The 18,916-nt window shown below is 40.2% G+C and overlaps 1 protein-coding gene across 1 annotated transcript in view; it reads left to right on the plus strand.

The window, feature by feature from the left end:
* Nucleotides 1-18,916, plus strand: part of GUCY1A2 (guanylate cyclase 1 soluble subunit alpha 2) — a 299,132-nt gene that overhangs the window by 40,610 nt on the left and 239,606 nt on the right. The window contains exon 3 of the mRNA XM_037505696.2: nucleotides 11,584-11,705. Within this exon, the coding sequence (XP_037361593.1) occupies nucleotides 11,584-11,705 (122 nt within the window). The remainder of the gene's footprint in view (nucleotides 1-11,583; nucleotides 11,706-18,916) is intronic.

Here is an 18,916-nt window from a genome sequence, read left to right on the forward strand (position 1 = left end):
TATGAAGGATAGGCACTAATTCGTCTCTGAATGTTTGGTAGAATTCATTTGTAAATCCATCAGGTCCTGGGCTTTTGTTTTTGGGGAGGTTTTTAATTACCATTTCAATTTCGCTGCTTGTAATTGGCTTGTTTAGGTGTTCTATTTCTTCTTTATCTAGCGTTGGGTGATTGTAGAGTTGTAGGAATTTGTCCATCTCCTCTAGATTGTTGAACTTGTTTCCATATAACTGTTCATAGTAGTTACTGATTATTCTTTTGATTTCTGCTGTGTCCGTTGTGATTTCTCCTCTTTCATTTATGATTCTGTGTATTTGTGCTTTCTCCCTTTTTTCCTTTGTGAGCCTGGCTAGGGGTTTGTCTATTTTATTTATTTTTTCAAAGAACCAGCTCTTGGTTCATTGATCTTTTGGATTGTTTTTTTAGTTTCAATTTCATTTATTTCTGCTTTGGTTTTTATTATTTCTTTTCTTCTACTGGTTCTGGGGTTTTTTGTTGTTCTTTTTCTAGATCTTTGAGCTTCGAGATTAGGTTGTTTCTTTGAGTTCTTTCTTGTTTTTTGATGTGAGCTTCTATTGCTATATATTTTCCTCTTATTACTGCTTTTGCTGCATCCCATACATTTAGGATATTGGTGTCCTCCTTGTCATTCAATTCAAAGAATTTTTTAATTTCTTCTTTGATCTCCTCGTTAGTCCAGTGGTCTTCCAGTAGTGTGGCTTTTAATCTCCATGAGGTAGGATAGTTCCTTGCCTTCTTTTTATGATTTATTTCTAGTTTGATGCCTTCGTGGTCAGAAAAGATGGTTGGTACGATTTCAATCTTGGTGTATCTGTTGATGTTTGTCTTGTGCCCCAGTATGTGATCGATCCTGGAGAATGATCCGTGTGCGCTTGAGAAAAATGTGTACTCTGTTTTTTTTGGGTTTAGTGTTCTATAGATGTCTGTTAAGCCCAAATGCTCTAGGTCCTTATTTAGAGCTTTAGTTTCTTTACTTATTTTTTGTCTTGTTGATCTATCCATTGTTGATAGTGGTGTGTTGAAGTCTCCCACTACATATGTGTTTTCTCTGATGTCTGTTTTCAGAGAGGACAACAGTTGTCTGATATATTTTGGTGCTCTTTCGTTTGGTGAGTATATGTTAATGAGTGTTATTTCTTCTTGAAGTATTGTCCCCTTAATCATAATGTAGTGACCATTGGGGTCTCTTTTTATTTTTTTGAGTTTGAAGTCTGTTTTATCTGATATAAGTATAGCTGTTCCTGCTTTCTTTTTTGGCCCATTTGCTTGTAGGATTGTTTTCCATCCTTTGACTTTGAGCCTATTTTTATCTTTTGTAGCTAAATGTGTTTCCTGGAGACAGCAAAAGGTTGGGTTTTGTTTCTTAATCCAGGCTGCAACTCTGTGTCTTTTTATTGAAGAGTTTAGTCCATATACATTTAGAGTTAATATTGATATGTTAGCATCTGTATTTGCCATTATGTTTGTCTTTCCTTTGATTTTATTTATTTATTCTTTTAATAACTTTTTTTTTTTTTTGGTCTTCTTTCGTTGTTATTCGTCCCTCTGAGGTTCTGGCTTTAGGATTCCTTGTAGTATTTTTTGGAGTGGGGGTTTAGTCGCAATGAAATTCCGGAGTTTCTCTTTGTCTGGGAAGGTCCATATTCTTTCTTCATGGAGGAAAGAGAGCTTTGCGGGATAGAGTATTCTTGGTTGGCATCTGTTTTCTTGGAGTCTGTTGACTATGTCCCTCCACTCTCTCCTTGCCCGTAGTGTTTCTTCAGAGAAGTCTGATGTCAGCCTGATTGGTTTTCCTTTGAATGTTATCTGTTTCTTCCCTCTTGTCAGCTTCATTATTTTTTCCTTGTCCTGGATTCTTGGGAGCTTTACTATTATGTGTCTTGCTGTGTTTTTCCTTTCGTCGTGGAAGTTTGGTGTTCTTCTTGCTTCTTGTATATCAATTTTCAGCTCCTTCTTCTCATTTGGGAAGTTCTCTTCAATTATATCCATGAATATTTTCTCTGTTCCTACATCTCTCTCCTCTCCTTCTGGAATTCCTATAACTCTTATATTTCCTTTCCTCATGGAGTCAGATAGTTCCCGAAGTCTTTCTTCATTCTTTTTCCTTCGTACTTCTCTTTCCTTTTCTGTTTTGGTTCTTTTTATTTCTGTGTCTTCAAGAGTACTTATTCGTTCTTCCATTTCATCTATTCTGCTTTCATTGCTTTTCCCAGAGTTCTTTAGTTCCTCCATTAATTCTTTGATCTCCTGCATTTCTCTTACTTCCCTCTTTAGGGACTCAATTTCCTTCTTCTGATCTATCACTTTTTTAATCATGGCAATTTTAAATTCTCTTTCTGGAAGGCTCAGAAGTTCTTCCAAGTCGCTGTCGTTGCAATCTGGGGAGTGGTTTTCTTTTTGTGGTGTGCTTCTTTCCTGAGGAGTTTTTAGGTTGCGTGTGGTTCTTCTACTCCCTACTGTCTGTTTTCTAATTTGTCGTATGCGTTGGGACACTGTGTTGCTCGGACTGACTGACATCTTGGGTGAACTTCTCCGCTCCCCTCTGGCTCTTCCAGGAGCCATCTCTGTCTTCTGGGGGAGCTTTCTGCTGGTTTTAGGCAGTTTTTACTGAAGAAATGTCCCTGTTCTCAAATGGCGAAGCGGGATGCAGTCCCTGTGCCTCCGGTTTCAGGCACACTCTTCTGCGCCCCCGGTCTGCCCCGGACGTGGGTGCCTGCTCCCTCTGTGGGCTCAGACTGCTGGTCGGAAGGGGCCTGGCGTGGAATAACTTCCCGGCTGGCCACTGGGTCCTCCAGAAACCTTCTGCCCTTTTCAAGCAGTCTTAAGAAATGCCCTGTTTTATAGGGTGTTAGTGAGTTTTTTTTTCCTGGTCGCTAGGTGGCGCCAGAGATCTCTCCTATTGTCCTTGGGGGGTTGTTTTTCGCCTCCCCCCACCCCGTGGGACAGAGAACAGAGCGGGAATGGTAGGGTACACCTCAACAGCTTTGAGGTGCTGTGTCTGCCTTGTGCCCCACCGTCGTGGAGAAACCACGCCCCGAATTTTCGTGCCCCGGGTCTCAGTTCAAAGCCCTCAGTTCCAAGACGTGGGCTGTAGCCCAGTTCAGTGGCGCGGGATTGGCGCCTTTTGCACCGCTCCCGTGCCTGGGCGCCTGGTTCCTGCTCACTCAGGGAGGGACCTTCACCTCAGTGAGGACCTCTGCGCGTCTCCCCGCAAGCCTAGGTCGCAGGCGCGGGGACCTGGGCAGCCAGGATCCCGGTCCGCGTTTTCTTTTCAAGCGTGCCAAGCGCGCCGCTTTCCCGTGCAGGCTTACCGGCAGCCCGGGCTGTGTGCGCGTCTCCCGGGGTCTTTGTTCTTCTCTAATGGCGCCCGGAGCCGTTCGCTCACCGCCGCGGCGGATCCTGCAGGGTTCGCCTCAGCTCCCGTTCACGGGGTGTGGTGGCTGCAATAGTTCCTTTTCACTCACAGTCCCGCTTGCTGCGTGGTTTGTTCTTTTTTTTTTTTTTTTTTTTTTTTATAGAGGCATGCTTTATTTATTTGTTTGTTTTTGTTTTTGTTTATACATGCACTGGGCACAGTCAGAAGCGCGGGAGGGTGAGAGAATTCACCAGAGCCAGAGTGGGGAGCAGAGCAGGCAGAAGGACCGAAGTACACTGCTGAGGGGAGCAGCGGGCGGCAGGAGAGGTCTGCGCGCCATGTGGGACCCTCCTCCAGTGGCCGGGGAGCAGCCGGGGATCGAACCGGCGCTGCAGAGGCCGCGGGCAGCTTCGCAACCCAGCGCTCAACCGCTGCGCCACCGGGGAGGCCCGCGTGGTTTGTTCTTGTGGGCCGTTTTGGTGTGTTGTTTCCTCCTCTCTGTCGGTCGGAGAGTGCCGCCTCTGTGGGCGGGGGAGGGGAGCAGGGTTCTGCGCTTCCCTCCCTTCTAGTCCTCTTTTATGGCCACTTTCTTCTTCGGGCAGTTTGCTGGCGTCCCCCGTTTATCTTCCGTGTCCCAGTTCTCACTGGGACCTGCAGCTTTTCCTCCCTATTCACTTTTTTTAATGGGAGATCTTACTCGCAGCGTCTCCTCGCCGCCATGTTGCTCCGCCCCCTATTCTTTTCTTCTTGATCATTCCTCTGTTGGTTTTGGCTTCAGGATTTCTTGTAGAATTTTTTGGAGTGGGGTTTAGTTGTAATGCATTTCTGGAGTTTCTGTTTGTCTGAGAAGGTCCATATTTTTCCTTCATAGAGGAAGGAGAGCTTTGCGGGGTAAAGTATTCTTGGTTGGCATTTTCTGTCTTAAAGTTTGTTGAATATATTACTCTGTTTTCTTGCCCGAAGTGTTTCTTCGGAGAAGTCTGAGGTTAACCTGATTGATTTACCTTATAAGTTATCTGTTTCTTCCCTCTTGCCAGTTTCATTATTTTTTCTTTGTCTTGGACTCTTGCAAGCTTTACTATTATGTGTCTTGCTGTAGTTTTCATTGTGGTAATTGGGTGTTCTTCTCACTTCTTGTATGTATTCATCTCCTTTTTCATGGTTGGGATGTTTTCTTCAATTATCTAGGAAAAACTTATTTAAACTCATCAGATGGTTTTTTTAGTTTGAGGCCATTAGTGAGTTTAAATGGTTTAGTCTAATGTGATGAAGAATGTCAAATTAATCTCTTCCCACATATTTTAAAATGAAACTTAATCACTCACATTGGATTTGCTTTAAAGTATGGTGTTTGGATTAACACAGTCAATACACTTAGCACAATTTCTGGCATGTGATGCCCATAACATACCTTTTTACTCTTAGGTTTATTGTTATGATTATTATTTTAATGATAATATCAGTAATAAAATACAGATAATTTTTTTTGAATTATGAATGCTCTCTCCATTTTGAAAACCAAATAGCTAATGAATTAATTTCACTTATGAACTAAACTTTGTCTGCAGAACAAATTGAAGTAGGAGTCTTATAAATGTGCTCCAGTTAGATAACTAAACTGTATTACCATAATCAGCAGAAAATTCTTTTTTCCATGACTAGGATGGAGTTCTCTTTTATCTGAAAAACTGCCTGAACTCTCCTCTTCTTTCCATCCATTTGGTCTTTGTTCACTGTTACATGATCATTTCCTGGTTCTGTTTATTGCAGACAAAGTACAAAAAAAGCAGACAGGAAACAGGACTCCAGTATAGGTATCTTAATGTCTGCCTGGTTCTAGGTAGGCCTGTTAGTGTCATTTTGCTCAGGTGTTGTCTGGCTTCTGAGCCCTCGAAATACCTTTTTTGAAATACCTCAAAATACCTCACTGTCTTTATCCTCATGCTGAGGAGGTCAAAGGGGGAAAGATGGCAGCATACTTGAGTTTGTCTTCCCTTCTCCCTCAGTTGTGGTTTCTCTGTCCAACTCCCTCTTTCCGCTTTCCATTTCTTTTCAATACTGAAAAAGGAGCGCATCTGTTATCACTAACACTTGTATTAAGATGTGTTCACACCTAGTGTTATGCCTCTTAAGAGCACACAATTTAAAGCATTTTATCTTTAACTGTGAAGAAGGATGTGTTTCTTATAGTTAATGAGGTTTCACATGATTGAGAATACTTGCTACCAAGCATTACTTTACATATTCCTGGAAGGCAGGGAAAGAGTTGCTTTTCCAGATTTCCAAAATTGGCTTTGCCCAAGGCTGGTCTTGAGGTAATTTAACTTTCGTTGCCTTGGGATGGGCTGATGAATCAGATTGCACAATGGAGACTGTGCACTAACACCCCCTTCATTTCTTATTTCAGCCTCTAACTACTAATGTTCTTATTTTCACCTTCTTCTCTAGAAGTCTGTCTTAGTCCTGCTTTATTTGCATTCCAGGATTGTGTAGTTATGCTCCCTGATTAATTCTGTGTTCAGTAGCCCATAGAAACTCTGAGGTTTTTTAGTCTTCAAGACCCAGAATGCAGGGTGCAAGGGTCACCCACATGGAGGATGGAAGGGAAGGAGCAGCTGAGGGAGCCTCTTGGTAGAATGTCAGATGTCCTCTGTGTCTCAGCAGTGTTATCTTTAAACATTTATTCTGCTCCTTAATGTTTCCATTCACTTGTTCACTTATTTATTCATAGAGATCATTCAGGTTGGGAAAATGAGTGCTATAATAATTTATTCATGCCTCACGATAAATCTTCTCTTCCTCTCTACTGTTGGCCATCCTCTCACACCTAGTGATGCCAGTCTTGTTCTCTGCTTTCTGCTCCTGCCCCTCAACATTATATTTCACCACAGCAAAGTGATTAAAACATTCAATCATGCCACTTTCTCGCTTTAAACCAAGCATTCTCAAAAGTTTAATGTGCATCAGAATTACCTGGCCATCTGTTAAACAGATCATGGGCTCCACTCCCTAGGTTTCTGCCCAGGTATGTCCAGGTGGAGCTCAAACATTGCAATTTCTAACAAGTTCCCACATAATGTGATGCTGTTGGAAGAGGGACTACACTTTGAAATTCCTGCTTGAAACAAACAAACAAACAAAAACAATTTACTGTGATAAAATAAAATCTGAGCTCTTCCTGTGATCTGGCGATCTGGCTTCTGCTTACCCTTCTGATTTCATTTTCATCCATGCCCCCCTTTTCACACCATGCGGCCGCTCGGTTCTGCCATGGCTTAGATTCTCTGCTGTACTAGACTGGCTCAGCCTCAGTGGAACACCCTGCTCCATTTTAATTTTCCAAGGATGCTCTCTCTCCAGATGTTTGTATGGATTGTGATTTTTATACATTTAGGTCTCTGTTTAAATGCCATATCTACCCCTTCCCTTAATCGCTAACTCCAGCCATTTTCTATCATTCTCTATTATTTTTCTTTCTTTTTTGATTGAACTTTATTTTCTTACATTGTTGTTCATTTTTGTACAATATTTGATTTCTCCCCTTATTTTTAGTCCCTTATAATTCTCCTAACACCATATCACCTGTGAACCAACACCATAGTCCTTTGTGCTCTTCCTTCCCATTTTGACCCCCTCCTCCCCTTCCTCTCCCCTGCTTTATGCCTCGGATCTAAAGTTTGCCTGCAAGTTTTGTCTCTTTCTCTCTCGCTCTCTCTCTCTTTTTTTTTTTTTTTTGACTCTTTGTTCGGTTTCCCTATATTCCACATGTAAGTGAAACCATCCCATATTTTTGTTTTTCTTTCTGACTTTTTCACTGAGCATGATCTCTTCTAGCTTCATCCATGTTACTGTGAATGGCATGAGTTTATCTTTTTTGATTGCTGAGTAGTATTCTCCATCCAGTCATCTGTTTTGGGGCATTTAGATTGTTTCCATATCTTGGCTATTGTAAATAGTGCTGCAGTAAATATAGGAGTGCAGGTTTCCTTTGGATTTGTTGTTCTTGTGTCTTCTGGGGAGATTCTTAGGAGTGGAATTGCTGGGTCATATGGTACATGCATTTTTAGTGTATTGAGGAACCTCCACACAGCTTTCCATAGTGGTTGGACAAGTTTGCAGTTCTACCACAGATCTATTATTTCTTTTCATAGTGCTCATCATTAGCTTTTATTACCTTTTTTAATTTTTCTTGTTTGGTTATTTTATTTTGTTAATGTCACTATTCCTGTGCCTTTGTAAAGGCTTATTTGTTGGAAGAACGAGTTTTTTTTGGGAGTAAGAGGAATCCTGAGTAAATTGATAAATAGCACCCTGCAGATTTAAACACAGAGTTATATATCATATATTAAAGAGTAAATTTTGCTTGAAGAGTATAAAATGAGGAGTAAAAAATTCTCCAGACTTCATTACATTTTTAAATCTAGACTTCTACTACCCAGGGCCATTTTCTTTAGGACATAAATTCTACTGACTTTTTGGGCATAGGTTTCCATTTGCTCTTAATTCCTGCCACTGTGTGTCAGATTAGCTTCGTGGTGAATTTTGATTCCTCTATAAAGACTGCACGTACATGCTGACATGGAGAGCGCCTAATTCATATGGCACAGCTTCTTCCCTCAATCTAAAATGAAAAAAGTCAAACAGAGTGTTTGACTTTCTGTTTGACTTTCTTTAATTCAAACTCCAGGAAATGGATGCGCTTTTGGGGCAGTGTAGGGTAGAAAGAATAATGAGAAAGGTAAGTAGGGGTTACCGTAAGAATTAAAGAGGTACGGGCCTCCCCGGTGGCTCAGCGGTTGAGCGCTGGGTTGCAAAGCTGCCCACAGCCTCTGCAGTGCTGGTTCGATCCCCGCTGCTCCCCGGCCACTGGAGGAGGGTCCCACATGGCGCGCAGACCTCTCCTGCTGCCCGCTGCTCCCCTCAGCAGTGTACTTCGGTCCTTCTGCCTGCTCTGCTCCCCGCTCTGGCTCTGGTGAATTCTCTCACCCTCCAGCGCTTCTGACTCAACCCAGTGCTTGTATAAATTAAAAAAAAAAATGAACTTAAAAAAAAAGAATTAAAGAGGTAAGTAGGAGTTACCGTAAGAATTAAAAGGAACTCAGGATTGAGGAAAAACTGGGTTATGCTAACTTCTATTTTCTGATGTCATTGTTGTCATTATCTCATGCCCTTTCCTCTCTTTGTGAGTTTTTGTTGTGTAGTTCAGAGCACTGACTGAGAAAATACACTTTGGGAGTAGACATAATATATTAGTAGACTTAAAGTCAGGGTCTGCTTTTCTATGATCTTGGGCAGATGACCTAACCTCCCTGTAGCTCAATTTTATTATTTTTGAAATGGAAATAATAACAGGGTTGGGATAAATTTTAAATGAAATATTAAGGATAATGTGTGTTAAGTTGTCAGTCACATAAACTAGTTAGCACAGCAGTTTATACACAAAGGTAATCAATGTTAGTTGAATTATTCACTGTTAATGCCTCACTCTTATGCACTTTCAACAAAATCAGTTTTCCTCCTTAAGATTTTAAAAATTTGGAATCAGTTATTTAGCATAGGATCCCCGTTCTTGTTCCAGGTATAGATTTCTTCCTATAGAGTTCAGATATTTTCAACCTAAATTTCTACCTCTGGAGTGTCTGTTTATGCGACATGACTGCTGCTGCTCACAAAGTGGATTATGATGGCAGTGCAGATGAAACTGATTTATTTCAAACCAAGATTGGAAAACACAATAATCCATCCTTGTGAAATGTAATGTTCATTCATATTCTGTATTTTCAACACTAAAGTATAAAGAGTTTTATATTTAGAATTGTGCCATTCATTTATATTTTTCTCCAGAATAAAGCATCATTGTGCTAATAACCTGGGTAGGACTACTGCCAGCCTCATGTGAGTCTGGGAGACCATTTGCTAACATCATCAAAAATTAAATTGTTATTACTTCGATGATCAGTGTGGACCCTATGTTTACTTTATACAGCCAACCTTCTGTTCTCCTTTAATTTTGACAATTGAATAGGGATTAAGTTAGAATAATTTCAGTAGAACATTAGAAGTGAAATTAGGAGTCAGTGAACCCTGTTTCTTCTGGGAAACAAGCTTGAATGATATTACTCATGCTTCCTTGGTCAGACTTTGTGGCTATAAATTATTTTATCTAAAATGAGATCTAGTTTCTTTTTCATATATTTACTTAGAACAACTGTCTATTTTACTGAATAAAAACAATTTAGACAAAAGTTAGCACCTATTATTTGCTCCCTGTGCTTGAGGCAATACACTGGGTACTTTATATCAGTTCCTATATATAATCTTGATGCCTGTTTCATAGGGTCATTGCATTAAGCTCCTTTTACAGAGGAGGGCATTGCAGCTGTGAGAGAAAGTGTTTGTCAAAGGTCACTGATGGAAATGATAGCGCTTCATTTTAAAAATAACCCTGCATTTGTCTGTGTGAAGGGCTGTGCTCCCCATTCCACCTTTTCTTGAGTGATCCCTGCATCCTACAGACTATAGCACTTTGTTAACTGCTTTATTGCAGTCTGGCCTCAGTGAAGTATACAAACATAGAACCATTTCATTTTTTCTCTCCAATCACCTCAAACATGCTAGGACCAGTCACCTCTGATCCTTGCTGGGCAGATGACTGTTTTCCAAATTCCTTCGTTGAGGATGAAGTCTACTGCAGACCAGTTCAGATCTTTAGTCTTGTATCCAGTCTCACTCTATCATCTTCTCTGCCTGAGTCAGCCTTGGCCAGAGGGACTTGCAGGCAATGCAGAGAAGGTGGATATGATCTTTGATTTTTTTCCAAGCTACTGCTTTAAAGTCCCTTTCTCTTCTAATGTGTTCTATCAGGCAGGAAAGAAATAGAAAATGTCAAAAGTCTTTTTAAATTCATTGGTGATTGTAATAGCTCTCTGTAGTCCATGATGCCCTCGGGTGCATGTACAGGCTCCGCTCGGCAGCCTCAGATGCTGGGCTTTGGTCCTGAGCACTGCACTCTGTGGTCTTGCCTTTGGGGCTCTTGCTCTGGCCAACAACCTCCAGTTTGGGAAAACAGCAGGATGGGACAAGTCAGCTTGCCTCTCTTCAGTGCCATCTCCCTAACCCACAGGGAAAATCATATTTTTTGCCTTGCCAAATGATGGGGCTGTTGTCCCAAACTGGGGCCCCTCCCACTTTGACTGTAGTTCTTTTTCCTATTAATCACTTTCCCACAGCCTTCTTTCTTTACTCAGTCAGGTACATAAGCCTGGTAGGGAATCTATGGCCTTAGCAGAAGCTCACTGAGGAAGGAGACACCCAGCCCCCACTGTCTGTCAGAAGTGGACCTTTCTTTTATACCAAATGTACCTCTGCAGGGAACACACCTACTCCCCTTTTCACAGAGGAGGGTACAGAAGACAGCGGCACTGTCTTCTGAGGCCAGTTGCTCACTCTTTTGAAATTATTTTTCTGTTTCTCTGCTCCTGTAAGCTGGTGGTGGGTGACAATGGCCAACTCATCATTTCTCAAGTTCTGAAGGAGATGCAGGTCATCTTGGCTATTCCTGTGGTACATGGGAGCATTGGACCTCCATTGTCTTCAGCTTCGGTCCCTTAACTGAAAGTCAGAGGCACCTGCCAGAGTTCTACCCGGCACCCTAGTACACAGTCCTCACAGGAGCTCCAGGGAGGAAAGTTAGACTAACAGAGGTTGAGTGCCTTGTCCAAAGTCCCAGAGATAGAAAATGGGAAGATCATGATTCAAATTCTGTCTGACTCCAAACAGCATGTTTGCTTATTATCCACACACCATCCTACTGTCATCGTGACTGTCCCAGCATTCAGCCGAGCGCCAGTGCATCGGATTAGTAGCTAATTTTTCTTTTCCTTTTTTGTAGGGGGAGCAGCTTCCTTGGGGAAACATATTACTAGCAAGGATGAAGCATTAGCTATACAAAGCTGATATATTTTCTAGTTTTCCCCATTTATTTTTTCACACATAACTTTCTTATTAATGATTCCTCCAGTCTCAGGTGCACACTGCTAATACTGATGTGAATAGTGGGTTATGCCAGAAATCATGCCTGGAAGCTTCGGTTATTTGAAAATGTGATTACACTGTGGGCATAGACACGTATGCTTGTGTATATGCATATGATTGCATTGGTAGGTAAGTTGAAAATTTCCCCATATGCTAATTTTGTTTTCTTCTTAGTTATAGGGATGCAGAAAAGAATTTCCACAATATCTCTAACAGATGCGCCTATGCAGACCATTCCAGCAAAGAGGAAATTGAAGACATCTCAGGAATTCTCCAGTGCACTGCCAATGTACTCGGTATATATAAACTATATGTTTATATGCTTGCTAGAGAATAAAAGAGGGGGAAGGAGAAAAGTAAAGGTGCAAATGTTTCATTTTCTGTTATGAGAGGTTTGGAGGCTATGGCAAATTGAGACCAAGTCCTTGTGTTTATGTGACTTCGACACTCCCCAGGAGATCTGAGTAGAAATTGCATTCATGCTATTTATTGGAGATTGAAAAAACATTATAAAAATACATTCCAGGGAAACTTTTCTAAATATTCTTATGTTAGTGTTATTAACCTCATAGAATCCATATTTTTCTAGCTCTTACCTTCAGCTGATAATGGTGGGATTGCCCTTTCTTTCCAAAACCCATAATCTGTAATTTCTGTTTGTTATTATTATTGTTGTTGTTGTTTCTGGGAGGCCCTGGTTGAGGCTATTGGTGCCTCACAAATACTCATAGTGGACTCTGCAATTGGGGGGCAGTGAGAAAGGTCATCTCCTGAGGTCTCTGCCCCTTTCTTGGAGTGGGGTAGGTGTCCACCTTGAAAATACAAGTATGCCAGAGGGGCTGTTTTTGAATGCACCCAAATGGCTAAGGGGTACGGTGATACTGAATCATGTGGCCTCAAGGTACCATAAGTGAATTGTCTTACTATCTGACATCCTAGATGCCGCAGTGGGGATGTTCTTTGCTCTCATGTCTTGTCTAGACATTGGGAGTGTTTTAATGAAAAATGCACTTTTCAGGTTTTTTTTCTTGGAATCATCCTTTTCCCTTATGACTCAGAAAGGAATTCAGTGCTGGGGGAGGGCGGGAGAAGCAAGTCTTAGTTAGCAACTCCATACACGGAGCCCTCGGAGTCAAAAGATAGAGCCTGGGCAAAATGGTCTGCTGGCTTTTCTGTCCCTTTAGGACAGGCACTTGCCCAGGGGATATCTGAGTCCCTTCTGCAGATTCCAAGTGACCTCAACCTATGAGTCTACCAGATATTTTAAAAAACATATCTGACTCCCAGAGGTAGATTTGGCCTTTGCACATAAATTGGGACTCTAGCTAACCATTCCCAACATTTCACTCTAGGTAACTTCTGTAAACTCGGGATATTATACAAAGACACAGGCATTTTGTGGGGGGTAGATTCTTGGAGAAGATGAGGGATGAGAACACAGGGCTTTGGTGTTGGGTAGTGCCCAGGAGCTGTTGGTAGTTTTCAAGGACTCTCCCCATTCAGAAACATTTATTTTCTTGAGACATTGTGCCTTTCAAGGGGTGGGATGAGATGATCCCCCACTTAGTAGGATGTATTAGAATCTTGGTAGGTGGTGGGGGGGAGATTTGATATTTATAAAGCTTTGATATTTAGAGAAGTTGCTCTTTATATATCCATTTTCTAAATGTTTTATTTGCCCCTCATGTCTCCTTTCGTTATTTCTGAATATTCACTCAGAGGAAATGTAAGGGGTGTTCAAATCATGAACCTGAGAAATGCTGAAGGCATCTGAACTGTCACTGCAAATAGACATCCTTCCCAAAACAAACCTCTAGTTTGGGACATTTGAAGTGGTAACCATGAGATGATGCTGTTGACCCAGCACAGCTTAGTTAGTTGCCCTTCAGAAGTAGCCATGAAATGCAGATTAAAGTAGTGATTGAAAAGAGCAGTAAGCTGTACTACCTGATAATATTTGGGAAAGAGTGTTTTAAGTTGAGTGCTTGTAATTTAGAAGGTGACTGTTTTGATAGGGTTTGGATTTCCATCAATGTGAAATTGTTCTAGAAAATATTAGGTCTGGTTTTCCCCCTGTAAGTAAGTACATAAAAAGACTAATCAATGCAAATTAATAATCAAAATCAACAAGCAACTATAAACCAGAGACACAACGGGAGGGAGGGTGTTAGGGAGGGGCAGGGAGAGGAAGAACTAGCGTCAAAATGGGGGTGTGTGTGCAATTGTATGGGGAATATAACCAAAAGGAAAATGTATACATTGTACAAAGATGAAAAATGATATAAGAATTATATAAAATATGTTAAAAAACATAATAAAATGTAATAAGCACAGTTTAGCAAAATTTAAATTTCTGAAGATTAAAATAAACTCCTGCCCCTTGGTAACTAGATTCTTCCACAGCTTCACAGCAGGTTTGTATGTGTCACAGATTAGCTGTTCTCCTTTGAATAATTACTCTAAATTTTTTGAGATACAGACTTTCTAAAGACAAAGATAATTTCTGGTCACAGTCAATGAAAAATTTAAAGACATTTATTTATATTGAATTAATGTTGGTTTACAGCCCTGTGTTGGGGGTATAGGATCACACCTCTTCAGGTGTATGTCATCACACCATCCCTACCACCAACGCAGCAGTAGTCCGCCACCATTATTCATTGGGCCCCTTTACCCCTATGCTCAGCCTATTGCCCCCTCCCCACCAGCCTCAATTCACAGTCAGATTTCAAGGGTTTGTTCTGGTTTGTTTTTGTCTCTTCCTCTGTTTTGTTTCTTTTTATTCCACATGTGTTTCATCATCTGGTATTTGTCTTTCTCCTTCTGACTTATTTTGCTGGGGATAACCCCAGTTACATGATGTGATTGGCAAGAGGTTTTTTTTTTTAATAGCTGAGTAGTATTCCATTGTGTGTATATATCACATCTTCCTAACTCATTCATCTGTTTTTGAGCAGTTAGGCTGTTTCCATAACTTGGCTATTGTAAATAGTCCTGCAATGAACGTAAGTGTGCAGCTAACCCTTCAGATTACTATTTTTGCATTCTTCAGGAGTGAAATTGCTGGATCATATGGCAGATCTCTGTTTAATATTTTGAGAAATCTCCATCTTGTTTTCCATAGGGACTGGACCAGCCTATGTTTCAACCAAGAGTATGTAAGGGTTCCTTTTCCTCCATATTCTTACCAGCATTTGTTGTTTCTGGTATTTTTGATATGGGCCATTCTCAAAGGTGTGAAGTGGTATCTTCATGGAGTTTTTGTCTATTTTCTTCTATGTATTTTATGGTGAAATCTTTGCTTTTAACCATAAACACTAATCTTGACTAATCTTGACTTGCTTAATTTCATCTTTTTTTTTTAAATTCCATTTTCTCCTATGCAATCATTTGTAAGAATGCAAGAACTGATCAACTCATTGAACAGTAAAATATACAAGAAAGGAAGACCCCCCCCCCCTTATTTTTCAGGGAGGATTTGGTATGGCGAAATAGTTTCAGCCAGGTTAAGAGAATCCTTTTCTGTGGATGCTAGAGGACAGTTTTCTAATTCTGTAGTTTTCACTTACGGTCTTTATTTGTCATCTTTGGGGAATATGGTTAGAATATGGTGGATTGGGATTGGGGAATACATAATTCTCTTACCTTTTTAACCTTAACTTCTTAAGGTAGAGACTGGAAATGTATTTGTTCATTAATTTGTATGTTATTTACACAACACATCATCAAAATGATTGAAAATCATTGGTCAGAAAATGTGATCAGTTAGCACATTTTTCCTCCTTTCTAAATAACCATATATCTCAATATAAACTCCTCTACATAGTTTGGCCATTTACTGACTCCTCAGCTTGAAGTGATTTTAGTGGTTGGCATGTAATAAAATGGGAGCACCAGAGGGAGTGAATACTTCTGCAGAAGACTAGTTATGCCCCATTGCATCATCTTCTGTTACCTCTTCCTGGGACACCCTGAAGCATAGACTCTTTTTTTTTTTTTAAAGATTTATTTATTTATTTATACAAGCACTGGGTACAGTCAGAAGCGCGGGAGGGTGAGAGAATTCACCAGAGCCAGAGCGGGGGGCAGAGCAGGCAGAAGGACCGGAGTACACTGCTGAGGGGAGCAGTGGGCGGCACGAGAGGTCTGTGCGCCATGTGGGACCCTCCTCTGGTGGCTGGGGAGCAGCCCGGGGATCGAACCGGTGCTACAGAGGCTGCGGGCAGCTTCGCAAGCCAGCGCTCAACCGCTGCACCACCAGGGAGGCCCTGAAGCATAGACTCTTTACAGAGTGGTTTGTGTGACTCTGGTCATGACAAAGAATGATTTCTGTATATCAACACCTTTTGCCATTTTTTCCTTTTGTTGACTTAGAGACTGATTATTGCTATTTTCTGTCTCATCATTTGCAAATCAGGGGTACAGACTGATCCTTGTCATCAACCCACCTCATTTTGGTGCTCTAGCTGTCAGAGTGGTGTCACGGTGCCCTGGTCTAAAGAGGGCTTCAAACCCTGAGAAAGGGAAGATAGTTGTGAACAGTTCTCTCCCTGCTGGTGGCTTATAGTGTTACTGTTACTGCTTTATTTGACACGTGTCTTTTGCATACCAAAGTGAGCTTTTAATTTTAGTTGTCAGGAAAATGAAAACCTTTTTCTAGTCATAATCGGCAACAACCATTTTAAGCTTCAATTAAGTAGCACAGATGTATTTATACGCTTATGAGGTGCAATCTTGAGCACTTTCTTGGAAACTGTAAGATTGAATGGTACAAGGAAGCATCTGTGATGAGATGAGGCATTAACACATTCATACCACATTTATTGCAAAAGTGTTGCTTCCTGAGTCTGATCCTACATGTATTTAGATCATGTTGGGGCGGGGGGAGCAGAGTAAAAGTAGGGAGAGTCAAAGCAGAAGGATGATAAATTTCATCGTTCCCTGTGCTATAGTTTCAGATAAATTAGGGTAATGACTTTTTGTGTTTTAACAGTCTTTAATACTATTACAAGGGTTGTGGGTGTTTTCAGTTGTAGTGTGTCCTGAACTGTAAGATGGGGAGATGATGTAGGAAAAAGCCTTTCGATAGTAGGGTAGAAATCAGACAGAGAAGAGAGCTCTTGGTACTTCATTTACTGATGATTCATAGGAGACTAAGAGTTGCTATTTTAATAAGCACCAATTATTTGCACTTAGAAATATTAACGAAGCATGGTTTTGTGCTGCCTTGGCTAAGTGTGCTTTCTCTCTAAACAATTGGGAAGGAGAGGAAAAGTGAAAGAATACTCATTTAAGTTTTCTCTTTTTAAAGCTTCTGTCAAACTGTGCTTTATCTTCTTGGAAAACATAGCACACTGAAGTCAAAATCAGAGTAGTGCCATAGGATTACTTTTTGGGGAAAAGTGGTGATGGGGATAGAGGAAATGATCTTTCGAGTTTATACCTCACCATATATTTTTTTAAAATGGTATCCGGGATTCAGAAATATTGTGAAGTCAGAGTCCTCTGTAAGTGACCGATTCCAGAATTGTTAGCTGGTATGGAGGTTTTTGGTATTGTTTGTTTTTTATAAATAAAATTTTGTTGCTTATATGTTAGCTTGTATTTTCTTTTGGTTTTGTGATTTGGAATGTGTCTGTAGGAACCTTTTAATTGGTAATAAAGCTATGAGGAGTTATTTAGCTTTACCTCGGGTTAATATTATCTGGGGATTTCTTAAAATAACTAACTCTAAACCATACATTTTTTGAGCAAATTGGAATCTGTTTAACATAATCAGCATCTTGGAAAACTAGTTGATGCTATGCTGCTTACCATTTTAATTGATGAGTTAAAATTTGTAGCAATAAAAAAAAATTCTGCCAACATAGTTATTCTTACTGTAACTTGGTAGCTTAACAATTTCCTTTCGTTAAAAATAAATATTTTCAGCATTTTTGGAGGATGAATAGGAGTTATGTAGTTGGAAGGGAACTAATTTAACCTTGTTCTTATAATGTAGTTGTTTAGCATGGAGACTAGAGCTGGTCCACCTGGGTTGCAGATGTACCTTAGCTATATACTAGCTATATGGACTAGAATGAGCTACTTAATCTTTCCATACTTCATATTATTGTAGTATTTAGATTAAATAAATGAATTTATACAAAGTACTTAGAACAGTCTGGGATATAATACATGCTATGTGAGTGTTTGGTCTTATTGAATACGTACAAAATAGTGTTTGCATGATACTTGAGAGGCTAACATTGCTTATGTTTTTAGGTGAGGAAACACTTAGAGGCATTAGCTTGTTAAGTATTGTCAGAATTGACAAGCCTCAGAAGCATTTTTCAACCCAGGTCAGTGTGATGTCACCCAGTGTTCTTGCACTGCTTCATGCTCTTTCCAGAGCCACTGGCCTGAGATTGTCTTTTGGTCCTGCCTCTAATGCTCATTACTTAAGTCTTTTCTTTCTTTCTTTCTTTTTTTTTTTTTGAATGATGAGAATTGTGATTACATAGCATTTTTTTTAGTTCCTTACTGTTTCTAAGTATACTTAGAGTACTTGCTTATCTGTGACAAGTAGTATCAGAAATTTTTTTAATCAATTTTTTTAAATTTGTCAGACTTTTGCTTGTTTGTGTAACTTCTGGGTTACATTTTTATTTCTTTATTTGTGCACATGCTTCACTCACCCTCCACCTCCACTCCCCTGACAATGCTCTGCCTCCTCCCTCCCACACCTCTCCTCTCTCCCCATTCGCTCTGGTGACCAGTATTTTTTTCACAAAGTCTTAAGATTTGTTTTTTTCTGTATTTTTTCAGTATGTTTTCTTATTTTTTTATTCTGAAAATGAGTGAAACCATCTGCTATCTTTCATTTTCTGACTTATTTCACTTAACATATTCATCTCAAGTGCCATCTGTTTTGTCCCAAGAGACACTGTTTCATCTTTTTAAACAGTTGTGTTATATTCCATTGAGTATATATTCCAAAATTTTTTTATCCAGTTTTCTGTTGTTAGTCACTTAGGTTGGTTCCATGATTTGGCAGTTTAGGAGCACATAAATCTTTTCATATTAGTATTTTCTTATTCTTTGGCTAAATATTTAGAGGGATATTATTGAATCATATGGGATTTCCATTTTTATTTTTTTAAGGTACTGTTCCATAGGAGCTGCACCAGACTCATTGCCACCAACAGTGAACAAGTGTTCCCTCTCTTCACATCCTTGCCAATCTTTGTTGTTGTTCTTTTTTTCTTTTGATATCGGTCATCCTCACAGGGATGAGGTGATGTCTCTTTGTGGTTTTGATTTGCATTTCCCTTATGACAACTGGTTTTGAACAATTTTTCATGTGCCTATAGGCCATTTGAATGTCTCCTTTAGGAAACTGTCTATTTAGGTCTTTTGCCCATTTTTTTATTTTATTGGGTTGTCTTTTTTCTGGATCATCCCAACCTTTCCCCTTGCTTGTCTATAACCTCCTATACTAACAGTGAGAAACCTGGCTTCCTTTATC

The sequence above is a fragment of the Talpa occidentalis genome, unplaced genomic scaffold (genome assembly GCF_014898055.3).
Source record: "Talpa occidentalis isolate TD23 unplaced genomic scaffold, MPIMG_talOcc4v2.1 talOcc4.12, whole genome shotgun sequence".
NCBI lineage: Eukaryota > Metazoa > Chordata > Mammalia > Eulipotyphla > Talpidae > Talpa > Talpa occidentalis.